Source organism: Paramecium tetraurelia (genome assembly GCF_000141845.1).
Source record: "Paramecium tetraurelia macronuclear, complete genome".
NCBI lineage: Eukaryota > Ciliophora > Oligohymenophorea > Peniculida > Parameciidae > Paramecium > Paramecium tetraurelia.
This window is the reverse complement of record NC_006058.1, coordinates 147,389-161,078: the sequence shown is the minus strand read 5'-3', so window position 1 is coordinate 161,078 and position 13,690 is coordinate 147,389. Positions and strand designations below refer to the sequence as shown.

The following is a 13,690-nucleotide window of genomic DNA, read 5'->3' as shown; positions in this document are numbered from 1 at the left end:
AGAGAAAAGAGGTTTGTTCCAAGTGAATTAAGTTAAAATTTGGAATTCATAGAAAAACTACCGAAAAGCAATTAATCATCCATTCAAAGATTAAATTCACCCACTTAGCATGTTCCAAATCTTTAATTCAATCTTAATTATCATTTAAGATAGTTAAAATTTAAGTAATAATCATAAAAGGACCAATTTTGGTAAGATTTCTCAATAACTCCTACTCCTAGAGGATTTACAAATAGAGTATATAAGATTAAAAAGAATGATCCAAAATTGTAGTTTTACATGGACTGCTCCAAACGTGTAAATGAATGAATATTTATTTGAAAAAATATTATTAATTTTACAAATTTTCAATTAGTGATTATTATACATAAAACATAATTATCTATATTGATTGTCTTGAACTAGATTGAAGAATTCTAATTGAAAATAAAATAACTTAATAATCTGTAAGTAGTGAGGTAAGATTTACTAATTCTGATTAGAACTAGACTAAAATTTGTTGATATCCTTATATTAGCATTTATAAATATTATTTATTGATTATTATGTATTAAGTTGAAGGAATTAATATAGCAGTTGAAGGTTGCTTTCATGGCAATTTTGATGAGATATTTGCTGAAGTTGTAGAGTTCGAGAAAAAAAAATAAATTAAAATTGATTTATTACTCGTTTGTGGAGATGTTCAAACTATGAGAAATAAAAATGATATGTATAACATGGCATGTCCTAAGAAATATTTATAAATGGGTTCATTTCACAAATACTATACAGGTGAAAGAATAGCTCCTTGTTTAACAATATTTATTGGAGGAAATCATGAGGCATCTAATTATTTGAGAGAAATGTACAAAAACAATTAATTTTATTAGGCATTTTGGAGGCTGGGTTTGTCCAAATATCTATTACTTGGGGAGTTCAAATGTAATCGAAGTGAAAAAAGGGAAAACTACATTTAAATTAGGAGGAAACTCAGGGATATTTAACAATTCAGATTTTTATATTTCTAAATTAGAAAATTTCCCATTCGAATAAGACTAATTACATTCGGTATATCACATCAAATAATTTGATTTATATAAATTATGTATGTATGAAGGAGATGTAACTATGTTTTTATCTCATGATTGGCCATTAAGTAAATTTAGATTTCATTCTAACTAGATATTGAAAAACATGGGAATACCAATGATTTGATTCGTAGAAAAAAACATTTTGAAGCAGATATTGTTGAAGGAAAATTTGGTAGCATTTCGCATCTCCATTTATTAAATAAGCTTTAGCCTAACTTTTGGTTTGCTGGTCACATGCATGTAAAATTTGAGGCTCAAGTAAATCATCAATCAAAAAAATAAACAAAGTATTAAAATCTATTGAGTTTAATAGATTTTTAGCTCTGGATAAATGTCTACCAGGAAGAGAATTTCTATCATTCTTTACATATACAAAAGAAGGGCTAGATGTGTATAATGAATTTGCTTCCAATAATGAACCAGTTGAATTATATTATGACCCTGAATGGCTGGCAATCATGAAAACTACTTACAATTTATAATTGATATGGGATAAAATGCCTAAATTATTTGAATGCAATTATGCATAAAAAGAGTATTTATCTATAAATATATGGTTAGATTAAAATTAATAAGGTGGGAAAAGTACTAGTAAATGTTATAAGCAAAATAAGAAGTATTAAATAAATATAAAAATCAACGAATTAAAATACCAAATAATTTCTAAATAACAGCTACTCCTCATCATAAAAATGATCACACAAATAGGTTAACCTTCCCCAATAAAGTAATTATGAATAACCAGATGAGTGATTATTTGAAATTGATCGGTGAAACAGGTTTAGAATTAAATGGATTTCTATTTTATGATCCTCAATAACCACGAAAACAAGAATAGTCCAGTTAGTTTTAAGTAATCAATAGAATAGAAAGTCAATAGAATAAAAAGAAAGTTAAATAAGAAATTCTAAACCAGTTGGAGCAATCATAGAACTAATAAAAAAAGGATGGTAATTTGAGTGCATAAGATTTTCCATTTTTATAATGAAAATAAATAATAAACATAATTTTAAAATACCTAAATATAGTGAATCAAACTCAATATGAATGGGAATTCTTTCATATAAAATTTTATTGCGTATTAATAGAGATTAAAGGATTGTGTAATATTTGAATATTTTTTCAATATTAATAAATTTGATATGATGGCACAGGCTGATTTCATAGAATTCAAGGCATCCAGATCCCATTCACAGTACAAATTGAACTCTATTGATTTCGATGATTTTGCGTACAACTTGAATAAAACGATATACAATTTCTAAAAGTCATAAGAAGGAAAAACGATAGATAAAATTTCTAAATTTAGAAGGGCAAAGAGCTTCTTATATGTCAAAAAACATGAATCAACCAACGCTATCTATTAGACCTTCAGTAGGAACGCTCCTGGATTCGATGAAAATGAAACCAAGGAACTCATGGAGCTCATTCTCTAGTTAGAATATTTATTCATTCTCTACCACAAATTCTATCCAGATCAAAGTAACCCAGTTTTGCTCACGTCCTATCTAAATTGTCTAACCTACAATAAAGAAAGTATACAATATACTATTTTATAGAATATTTTGATAATTACACCAATGACATCTCGGAAACCCTCCAAATGTCAATTTTACGTAATTCTTAATAAAGAATTATCGAAGAAAAAACTGACGAAAACCTAATAAAATTCTTAGTCAATGAGATCAATAGAAGGAATAAATATAAGAAAAATATGTAACTTATCAGAAGTGATTTAAACAAATTTCAAAAACTTTAACAAAATTATGAAATTTAAAGGAAAACCAAATAATTAGAGCATACTAAATCAAATATGTTAGTGGCATCATTAAAAATAGTATTTTAAAATGTAAAATCATATCCCTATCTTAGACTTAAAACCATTCAATTAATGTTCGATTTCCATTGATTGATTAAAATAAATCATTATGTTTGGATTTTGAGAAACTACTGAAGTAAGGGGATATTCACGATCTATTTAAATAATGGAACAATTACATTGACATCACATCTTCTCATTCAGAAATCACATTGCTAATCTCAATCGTCTAAGATCTCTTTCAAGAGGAAAGTTGGATAATCAAATCCATTCTTGAATAGGTCTAAGATGAATCCATCATCTCTATTGATAAAATAATCTTGCAAATTGGGGCCTTAACATAATTCTGCCCCAAATGCTTGAATGTTATGGATAGGAGTCACAAGGAAATCGCTTATTTGTTATAGTCGAAACTATAAAAATAATTGTTGAGCCTATAAATTAACGAAAATCTAAGCATTTAAAAATAAGTCATGATTATGCAAAATTCATAAGAGGAGTTATAAAAGGAAGATGAAAGACATAGTTTAGAGAATGCTTTGTTATAATCAAACAATTTGAAAATGTGTTTAATACCTTAAGGATTGATGAGCTAATTGTTTTTCATTCACAGATATTCTGATAATGGTACTCAAGCAGAGGAAGAGGAGGAATAACATTAGATTCAAGAATAGAAACAAGATTCTCAATAAAAAATTCAATTAGAAAATAGCTAAATTAAATTTAATAGATAATTTGTTCGATAGGCCTCAAGAAGAACTAGCCTAATAAGTTTTGGATATTCTGAAATGCAAGCTGAATATTCAGATTTTGAACCACTCAGACAAAAATTGACAGATATGAAAATTCATTCAACTGTGTATATGGAAAATGCGGATAAAAAGGAATGGAAGAAGATATTTGATAAGATTAAATAGGAGAAAATGTAAAATTAAGAATTTCTAAAAAATTAATCAATATCTTCTAATTCATCTTTTGAAATGAATTGTATTGACGAAAAGTTTTTGAAATAGATGAAAGTCTTCTTATAAAATCAATAAATGAGAAGACAATGAGATCTCTAAAGAGTCTAATTAATGAAATTTTTGTACATTTTGTATATACAGAATATAATTTGTTTTTTGAGTGCTTCTATTTACATAAATCATATTATTTGATATTAAGTAAATTAGTTTATATCTTATGTTTATCGAATTAAAAACTCAAAATATTTAAATCATTTAAAGGAATGTAATCGCTATGGTGAAGTACCACCTCCTCCATATCCAGTTGTATTATTTATTACTTTTTTAACTGTCTTAAAGCTTTGAATCGTTTTCGATAATGGTTTTTTCATTGTGTCTGCAAAGGTTTTTCCTCTTAATTTATCTCCTAACCTCCTTAATTTCCATCCCTTTTTAATTGTCATGAAGAAGAAGGAAAAGTTAGAAAATTCTGGATATAGCCTTTTTTTGCCAAAAAACTTTTGTAATCTCGTATATCTATTATATATGAAATGGGAGAGTACCTTTTTATAACTGAATCATAATTATTAAAGGGAAAGTAGTATAAGAATGCTTACATTTTATCGAATTAAGCTAGAATTGTTGTGGATGTATGCTAATTATAGGTTTAATTGTCCATGAAAGAAGTAGGATTAACATCATTTGTCATTTCTCTTCCTTGATTTCTAGTAAATGTTCTGGTAGCATTTGATTATTTTTTGGATGTAGGTCTTCTTGCATGATTTCTAATTTCTAAATCAGATTGAGTGGGAGGATATATCTTTTCCGGAGTCAAAGTCCTCTTAATAGTTTAAGAGTTTCTTCCTTTTTGTGTGTAAGTGTGAGATCTTTGGGTTGATGAACGAGGTATGATTTCCTCAGCTGATTCTTTCCGAGTAAAAGTTATTTTCGATTATTGATTTCTGACTACTTCTTGGCTTTTATTCGCTGGAATGGGCAAGTGCATAGGGACTTGATCTTTTTCTTCTTCTGATTCTTCATCAGAGCTTTCTTATTCGTCATCATCCCTTATAATATCAACATGCACACTATCTCTCATTCCGCCTCCAAACCCAGCTGTTTAAAGAGTTGTCCTAGGAAGTGCTACCTTTCTCGAATAATTTTTCTAATCATCTTCTTCTACTTCTGGAATTTAATTTAATTAAGTCTGCTTTTGACTTAATTTACTAAATGTTCTTGAATTGCTCCTTTGATTTAATGAAGATGGTACATCGATTTCAACTAAAATAAATGAATATAAAATAAACCTTCATCCTCATAAACATCATTCATCATATTTGAATGTTGGTCCAAATCTTCAAAATCTGTGCCTTTACTTGCTAAATACTAGAGTTCTTGCTGCAATTCTTTGGCTTTTGTCATTACATATTTTTATATGATCCAAGGACTGAGTTCCTTATCTCTTTCTTATCTTCCTCTAACCTTGTTCCTTTTTTAATCAAACGGATAGAGTTCTCTTTTTAGTATAGCTTCTTTGTCTGGACAGAGATGTACATAATGACATTTATCAATTAGATGATTATTACTCTAGCAACTGTAACAATTTACTTATAGGACACTATAGTCCTATTACATTAAGGAATGATTCAATTGGCAGTACTTTTCATAATCATTAGGATAGGAAAGCAAGATCTTGATAAAGTTTTCTCGTTTGATTTTGAATACTTTTGTAAATGCTCTTGAAATAGCAGTGGCCTTTCTAGATTAACCAGTAAAGAATCCTAATTCTCCGAAATAATCACCTTAAGATAAGAATTTTAGACTGTTCCTTTTGGTTTTCTCATTTAAACTGTTTAAGCCTTCAAAGATGATTTCAACTTCCCCTTTTGTAATTATGTATAAAGATGAGTCATCAGTTTAATTAATAGTGATGATCCTCTCTTCTGGAGAGAAACTCTGTTCCTCCATTTAGCCCAACAAAGACTTTATCATTTTCTAAGAAAAGGTTTTGATCATGACTTTGCAGCTGCTCAATATGTTCCCTCTCAATTAATATTGTAACTCCTCCTATAGATTACTACTCAATTTGCTAATCAAAGTTACTACTTCTTCGTCATTCATATTTTGTTCCTCCTACCATATATACTCTAAATAACTCCGTATTCTAGTTTACAATTCAAATTAGATTTTGTTTTTAGACATGAATGTGTTTATTAATGTCACACTTCTGCTGTATTCCATCGCTCCTTTGTACATGTTGGATACAAAAATTCCTATACTATTTACAGAATAAGCAAAGACTATGGAGGCTATGAGCATCGTCAAATTATTGATTAACAATTCAAGATTATTCTTGGCTGTAATGTCTCCGTAGCCTACTGTTGTCATGGTCATTGTGGCCCAATATATTGCAGTATTGTATTTGGAGGCATTTCCTTTGTCTCTCAATTCATAAGCATCCAGCCAAGAATAACCGTCATTGTAGAAGGCTATCCCATGCCAAACACAAGCACAAATATGAGCAATAAATACTATTATCATTGTTAACTTCAATAAGCCCACCAAATCATTTAAGGAACCGTACAAATTGAAGAACCTATTATTCGATATTACTTATTGATACTCTTATATTTATGCTAGGATCTTGTTAATCTTGGTCATCCTGAGAACGTAGAATACAGCACATAATGCTATTTGAATGGCCAACATTTAATTGGAATCTCCATTGTTGGTCAGAATGAAAAACTGGAGGGTTATCGTACTGAGCGAAACCTTGAATCCTTATATATTCACAATAAGATACCAAATCAACAAAGGCGTATTGTCGAAAGTAATTTATTAATATTCTCTTTCTGTTTCTAATTATTATTCCCTTGTAGATAAAGGCCAAGTTCAATCCCACAAACACGTCCATACTGAGGATGGACAAAAACAAAATTTCCAGGATCTACTTCGTCTCGTTGTACCCCAAGAATTCCCCTATTGACTCCAGTTTGAAAGAAATCTTATAAGGAAGCCAAAAGAATATCAATAAGTATATTAAAATTTAAAATAGGCCCCAAATAAAGATGAACTAACTGTAAGGTGTAAAAACCTCAATGTAGGAGAAAAATCTCTTGATTGCCTCCAATTTTGTAAGAGTTCTCCTCTAATCCTGATAGTATGTCTCATTCTCTAATTGTAAATCGTCCAAAACCTGAACCTAATAGCCAGACAATTAATCCAATTTCCTTAGGTAAGATCTATTCCAAAGGTTGTGAATGAAATTGTTCTGGATACTCTTTGCTATTATCAATTTAAGAAACTGAGGCTTCCCATTAGATTCGACATCGTCTTCTGCTACATAGGCAGATTGATATTCGGATTTTTTCATTCCCTTCGTTGATTTATGCATCTCAACAGGAACAGCCTATATGGATTGCTCACTTATGTCTGCCAACTTCATTTAATCAGGAACAGTGAAAGAATTCCAACTAGCTGGAATAAATCTACTCGAATCCCCATCTCCCACAACTATCCTCCCAGAGAGCATAATCGGAGTTGGCCCTTGAAAGATCTCCTCCTGTAAACTAAATGAGTTCTGTTAATTCTCGTTTGAAATACTCATTAAATAATATAAATATATCACTTTGCAAGTGGATGTTAATAAATATTATAATTCATAATTAGGTTTATTTTGTTATCGGCAAGTATGCTCTAATTAGTGAACCGATCAAGTTTAACCTAGATCTATACTATTAGTATCACTGAAATGATGAAGGTAGCAATTGTTAAGAGAGTATACTTTGTATTCCATTCCAACACAAACATGACCAAATTTAGAAGCAACTTTGGATATATGGTGTAAAAGCTAGTGATCAAAACTCGATAAATCAGAGTGTTGTTAGATTTGATTTCTTAGCCAAAGACTGTTTACAGATTCAAACTGTCCACGTAAAATCTACACATGGAATAGAAGACACCTGCTAAATGAATAAATGGGATGTTGGTGGAGAATGTCATCACTATAAAGAGGACTGCGATTTACAATCCATAATAGTATCCATACGAAAAAATATCTCCAAGAGGTTAGAGATGAGGGTATATCTTAAAATGCTTTCTTTTCAACTCAGTATATTGAACACTTATGTAGCTTGTAAATATTTCATCCAATCTCAACATTGTTATTAAAGATACACAACCAGCTTAGATTAATATTCCTATGAAAAATCTCCCATTGTTCAACTAATATTAGATTAATCAAAATACAAAATAAACAGCTTGTATTGCTGAGATCATATTTGTGGCACCCTGCATTACAATTTAATACACGTTGTGAACAGCCAAAAATGAAATTGCTGGAATTACCAACATATTCATGGTCAAATAAAATACACAAGGATTGAAAATTTTAATTTAATACTGCGATTTACTTATATGTCTTTCCCATCTAGATGATAATTAAATCAACATAAGTAGAGCACTGTTTATCAATACAACTAAAATCAAAGAGAAATATTATCTAAATACAGATATGTCCCCTTCATCCTCTTATTTTCCAATTGAATTATCAAACCCTATAAATTCTATAATGCTAGTTGGAGTTGTGAAAAAAAGCAATACCAAAATAAGAAGGATTTACATAAAAAACCTTCTTAACATTAAATTTTTTAAAGTAGTATTTAAATATAAGTAAATTACATCAAAAGGATCTGGGGCTTCAAATGCCAAAAGATAAGTTTAGCTTATTTTGATTCTATCATCTTCAATATTGTCAGAATCAGCTTTATGACAGCTTTTAAACTCAAACTTAAATCGCTAGAGGCTTTGATTCACTGCTTCAACAGTATCGAAGGTTATAATAGCATGGCCACTGTTAGGTTCAACTTAAGGAATTTCTTATAATTTTGGAGAGAAACAGCTGATAAGCAATTGATGTTTATTTTGCAAATATAATTCGTTCTCTTTCTGATTCTTGACTTCCTTAATGGGATATTTGGGAATTATCACAACTGATAGAACTTTGATATGCAGAGTATCAAAAACTTAATTAAAGAAATTTTTAATATCTTCTTTAGTCACATCTTCCCTGATTCCCTTTATAAATATAGAATGCTATCTTATTATATCGACTTCCCCTTCTGAGTGTATCTCTGAGTTTTTGATTTCCTCCAAAGTGTTGTAAACAAATAACATCAAAATCCCACAATAAATTAAAGTCATACAAAATTAGAATGAAGGAGTAAAGTCTTGATCTATGATTATCAAACTAGTTTTCTTGTCTGGAAAAATACCTGATATGAAGGCAATCAGGAAAAAGACTAATTATAATTTTATAAGTTATCTTATGAAATAGAGATACTAGTATCCATCAATCCTAATGAATTTATTATTTCAAATACCCACAAACTCTAGTATAATAATCCTTATCAAATGCCAAGAGGAGTTTAATATTATGCTTAATAGTTATGAATGAATTTTAGATCAAGAGTATTGATCCGTCTTCAGGTCCTGGAAAGTAAATTCCTTTCCTTACAAATAGCACATGATAGCAGATCAAAGTGAACAAAATGAGTAGAAAATTTAATCCAAACACAGAACCTAATTCAACTTGTTAACTCATAAGTTTATTTATATAATTTAATATGACTTAGACTCAGACTTAAAAATGAACTATCCACTTCTAAGCTATCAATTCGACGAGAGCAAATTTAATACGTTATTTTAATGTATAAGTAGATGTTGAATACATTACAAACACATAACAACAAACTCACATTAGAATCAAAGAAATCATCTTGAAACTTACGATGTATTCTAATATAAATTTGATATCATTTTACATTAGGATCTTATTGCTGGATTTCAATAGATAAATTCAATTATTAATATGATAATAAATTATAATTAAAAATAAAGAATAAATAACATAAATCTTTATTTTCTTAAACAACACAATAAATATAATGAGATTTACAAAAGTGAATAAAATATTATTTAAATGGTTAATAAAATTTGAATGAATTCACCATAATGAATTTGCTTCAAAGAAGTTTGGCTCATATTTACTAGGCTTAGCGTAATTTCTGATGAAGTACTTTCGCATTTCTTCCCAGCAAAACAGACACATAGAATATGGAAGACCGGGCATTCTAATAATCTAATTATTAATTTACCCTAAATTTAAAATATCAACTGGTCTAGCACCAAACCAATTATTGACTCCAGGAATATAGACAATACAAATAAAAATAAGTGTTTCAAGGAGGACACCATAAAACATGACTACGTTGATTGGTGAGTAAATCACTGACATTTTACGTTCTAAATATAGGTCACTATCACTTACATTTGCAAGAGAAGACATTAGACCATTAGACAAGTACGACAGCAACAAAATATGAGGTTTGAGCATATTTAAGTGCAGCAGTTTTGAAACAAGCATTGGTATTAATGGGATATTTGTTGTCTTCAAGTAACATGTCAGATCTATCAAAATATCGACAGAGGTTGTCTGAGTTTTAATTTTACCATTCTTCGAAGGTTGGGAACCATCTTTAATAGTTTTAATCGTAATAAACAAAGATGTATCTTAAATCATAGTAAATGATTTCTGGATTTATCCAATTAAGGGGGATGTTTTGGAATCCAATACTTGAATCTAATGACTTTCCTTCTTCAACTGTGAGAATGGGAGCTTATTGCCAATCAGGATTGTAAGGTTGTGTGGTTAAAAATGGACTAAAAGTATAAGAAACTATTACTTATTCATATTCGGTAAGTCCCATACCCAAGTGGTGGGAGGGGGAGTATATGAACTTCCATTAGCTAATATAATAGATGGCCAAGGGATCTTCTAGTAAGGAGTATTCATCAAATTAAGAAGTAACTATGGAGGGAATCCATATTCATTCATAGTACTAAAATAACTGAAGAATCCAGCTGAAGTGGCAATGATTCCTTATAACAAATACGCATGAGTGATTAATCTCAAAGACACTAGATGATCGTCCTTCTTTCTGGGTTTACGAGTCATGATATCGATTTCTGCTTCTTCATAGGCAAATGAAATAGCGGGTAAGATATCAGTTCCAATACAAATGGTGAGAATGAAGGCATTGCTTAAAGGTAATGGTAGTCCTAAGGCAATTTCACCAACATATGGAAACACTTCTGTGATATTTGAAGTAAGTAGGTAAACGATTGTTTTCTTGAGATTGTCGAATATCTTTCTGCCTTCTTCAACACCATCAACAATAGATGCAAAATCATCATTTAATAATATCATATCTGCAGCATCTTTAGTGACATCAGATCCACTGATACCCATTGAAATACCAATATCTCCTTATTTGATTGCTGGAGAATCATTCACACCGTCTCCAGTCACTCCTACTACATGTCCGATGTATTGACAGGCTCTTACTATCATCAGCTTTTATGCAGGAGATGTACGTGCAAATACTACTTAAGGTTTACTGCACCAACTTTTAAGTCTCCTGTCTTTCATGTGTTCAGGGACATATTCTCCATTTTAACTCTCTTCCTCTAAAGCTTACACTATCATGTCTCCGTGAATTACAATTGCTGGGGCCAATCTAAAGGCCTCATCATAAGACATTGATGGGTTTTCCTCTAACAAATCATCCACTGTCTTTCCTGTGATGATTCCAATCTATTTTGCTATTGCACCTGCTGTTGGTGGTTGATCTCCTGTCACCATGATCACTTTAATTCCTGCTGATTAACATTTTTTAATAGCTTATGGTACAGTCTCTTTAGGTGGATCCATTAATGATAACAATCCTAAGAAAGTAAAGCCTTCTAATTTGAATTTCAATGTGTCAATTGAGTTCAAATTAAACTTATATCCTTTCTAAAATTCAGATCTTGGTAAATGAAGTTTTGCAAATCCCAAGACTCTCTCACCTCCTTTACCAAATGATACATTGACTGATTTGAATTTTTGTGTTATCTACTCATCTATTGGTTGGTTTCTACCTTCTACTAACAAATAACTAGAAAATGTCCATAACTTCTCAGGTGCTCCTTTTATGTATACACAATAAAATGAATCCTGAGTCTCCCAATTCACAATACATAATGAGAATTTATTAGTGGAATTGAATGGCATCTTTGCTAAAGACTTATCTGATAACTCCACTAATTATCTTCTTTGTCTAGTGTTTTCAATATCTTCAATTGGTTAAAAGAATTTAATTAGAGCTGTTTCTGATGCATCTCCAATAGTTGGTGATTCCAACCAGTTGGTTGTAGCTTTGTCTTTAGCTTATATGTTGAACTTGGCTTCACTTGTAATGATTGCACAATCATGTAAGTCTCTAAAAGTAGGATCATTAATATCATATTCATATTCAGTATTTCTTCCATGTTTAAGTTTATTCAAAGCGACTCTCTTTAATCCATCATACCACACATTTGCAACTGTCATTTTATTCTAAGTCAAAGTTCCTGTTTTATCTGAACATATGCAACTAGTAGATCCTAGGGTTTCCACTGCTTCCAAATTTTTGACTAGCACCTATTTATCAGCCAATCTTTTTGCAGTAATAGCCAAAGATACTGTTATACATCCTAATAGACCTTCTGGTACATTAGCCACGATGATTCCTATTGCTTACCCTACTGCTGTATCAACAGATGCTTGTTCGACCACTAATGATAAAATCAAGAACAAGATTCCAAGTCCTACAGCTATGCAAGAGATCAGAATGACAAATCTCTTCAATTCTATATTTAAAGGAGTTTCTGGAGTTTCTCCTCCTGTTGCTAAGTCTGCAATTTGACCCATTACTGTATTATCACCTATTTAAATGACTAAGCCTTTTCCTGATCCTTCCTTGCATAGAGTACCAAAGAATGCTAGATTCTTAGTTTCCAGAGGATTTTCACTTGTGAGTTCAGTTACTCTAAGTAATGGATCACATTCTCCGGTTAAAGCGGAATTGTCGACTTTCATTTCTCTTGACTAGATAATCCTAACATCTGCTGGAATTTTATCCCCCATCTTGATTTCAATGATATCCCCAGGGACTAGTTTCTCAGCTGGAACTTCTACTTTTTCTCCTCCTCTGATTGCTATACATTTCTATGGAAGGAAATTCTTAAACCCTTCCATTAATGCGTCTGCTTTTGCAGATTAATTATAAGTGATCGAACCTGTTAATAAAATGATGGCTATGAGAATGATTGCTATTCACAATAATCTATATATAATTACCAAGCCATAAGTTTGATTTTGCTCCCAAAGCCTCTGGATTCACACCGTACAATACAAAACACATTATAGATGCTATCCATAATAAAATTGAAAATGGTTGAACCATTTCAAGAATCAACTTAATCCACCATGGCTTCTTCTTTTTCTCGGTCAATTTATTGTCCCCGTATTATTTATTCTTCGCTGTGGCCTAATCCTAAGTTAATCCATCAGTTAAAGATGTTTCATATCTAGTTTTTGTAGAATATAAGTAGTAGATTACCTTTGCGATAATGCTATTACGTCCACTTTGTGCTCATCCATGTTTCGATACTCCTCTCCTTTGTTTTAAGCCTTTTTTAAGAGATCTTGCTTGGTATTTGTGGGAGCATCGTAATTTACAATGACTTCATTTGGAACAATTCCTCTTTCCTTAACTTAACAATGACACTTACTTTTGCTTACTAGTACATTTGACTCTGTCTTGATACCAAAGCTGCTGCTTTGACGGAACTTTTTCTGGCATCCTGATTTTGCCTTAATCCCAAATCGACGCTCTAACGAAGTATTTAAAATCCTGTAACGATCTGTGGATTGTTGATAGGTGGGATGTCCCCTTCATTTAATTGCCTATATTAAGCCATAGGCTATAAATTTA

The 13,690-nt window shown here is 30.8% G+C and overlaps 5 protein-coding genes across 5 annotated transcripts; 2 read left to right on the top strand and 3 right to left on the bottom strand. All coding sequences in view use genetic code 6, as the record gives it.

Annotated features, from left to right (window-relative positions):
- Positions 1–545: 545 nt before the first annotated feature.
- Positions 546–2,058, top strand: PTMB.70c (Debranching enzyme). The annotated part of the gene is made up of 5 exons (XM_001346858.1): positions 546–844; positions 870–1,135; positions 1,162–1,357; positions 1,384–1,605; positions 1,632–2,058. The coding sequence occupies 5 exons, from the start codon at positions 546–548 to the stop codon at positions 2,056–2,058; spliced, it is 1,410 nt and encodes a 469-aa protein (XP_001346894.1).
- Positions 2,059–2,212: 154 nt separating this feature from the next.
- PTMB.69c (hypothetical protein) lies at positions 2,213–3,944 on the top strand. Its single annotated transcript, XM_001346857.1, has 3 exons — positions 2,213–2,606; positions 2,630–2,919; positions 2,943–3,944. 3 exons carry the CDS (start codon positions 2,213–2,215, stop codon positions 3,942–3,944), a joined length of 1,686 nt encoding a protein of 561 aa, XP_001346893.1.
- A 161-nt stretch (positions 3,945–4,105) lies between these two features.
- PTMB.68 (K+ channel) lies at positions 4,106–7,440 on the bottom strand. The annotated part of the gene is made up of 4 exons (XM_001346856.1): positions 4,106–4,370; positions 4,397–5,114; positions 5,141–6,605; positions 6,637–7,440. 4 exons carry the CDS (start codon positions 7,438–7,440, stop codon positions 4,106–4,108), a joined length of 3,252 nt encoding a protein of 1,083 aa, XP_001346892.1.
- A 17-nt stretch (positions 7,441–7,457) lies between these two features.
- Positions 7,458–9,435, bottom strand: PTMB.67 (hypothetical protein). The annotated part of the gene is made up of 3 exons (XM_001346855.1): positions 7,458–8,057; positions 8,082–9,189; positions 9,215–9,435. 3 exons carry the CDS (start codon positions 9,433–9,435, stop codon positions 7,458–7,460), a joined length of 1,929 nt encoding a protein of 642 aa, XP_001346891.1.
- A 402-nt stretch (positions 9,436–9,837) lies between these two features.
- PTMB.66 (Na+\K+ ATPase alpha subunit) lies at positions 9,838–13,676 on the bottom strand. The annotated part of the gene is made up of 7 exons (XM_001346854.1): positions 9,838–9,964; positions 9,989–10,136; positions 10,162–10,553; positions 10,577–13,025; positions 13,054–13,283; positions 13,316–13,464; positions 13,488–13,676. The coding sequence occupies 7 exons, from the start codon at positions 13,674–13,676 to the stop codon at positions 9,838–9,840; spliced, it is 3,684 nt and encodes a 1,227-aa protein (XP_001346890.1).
- Between the last annotated feature and the right edge of the window lie 14 nt (positions 13,677–13,690).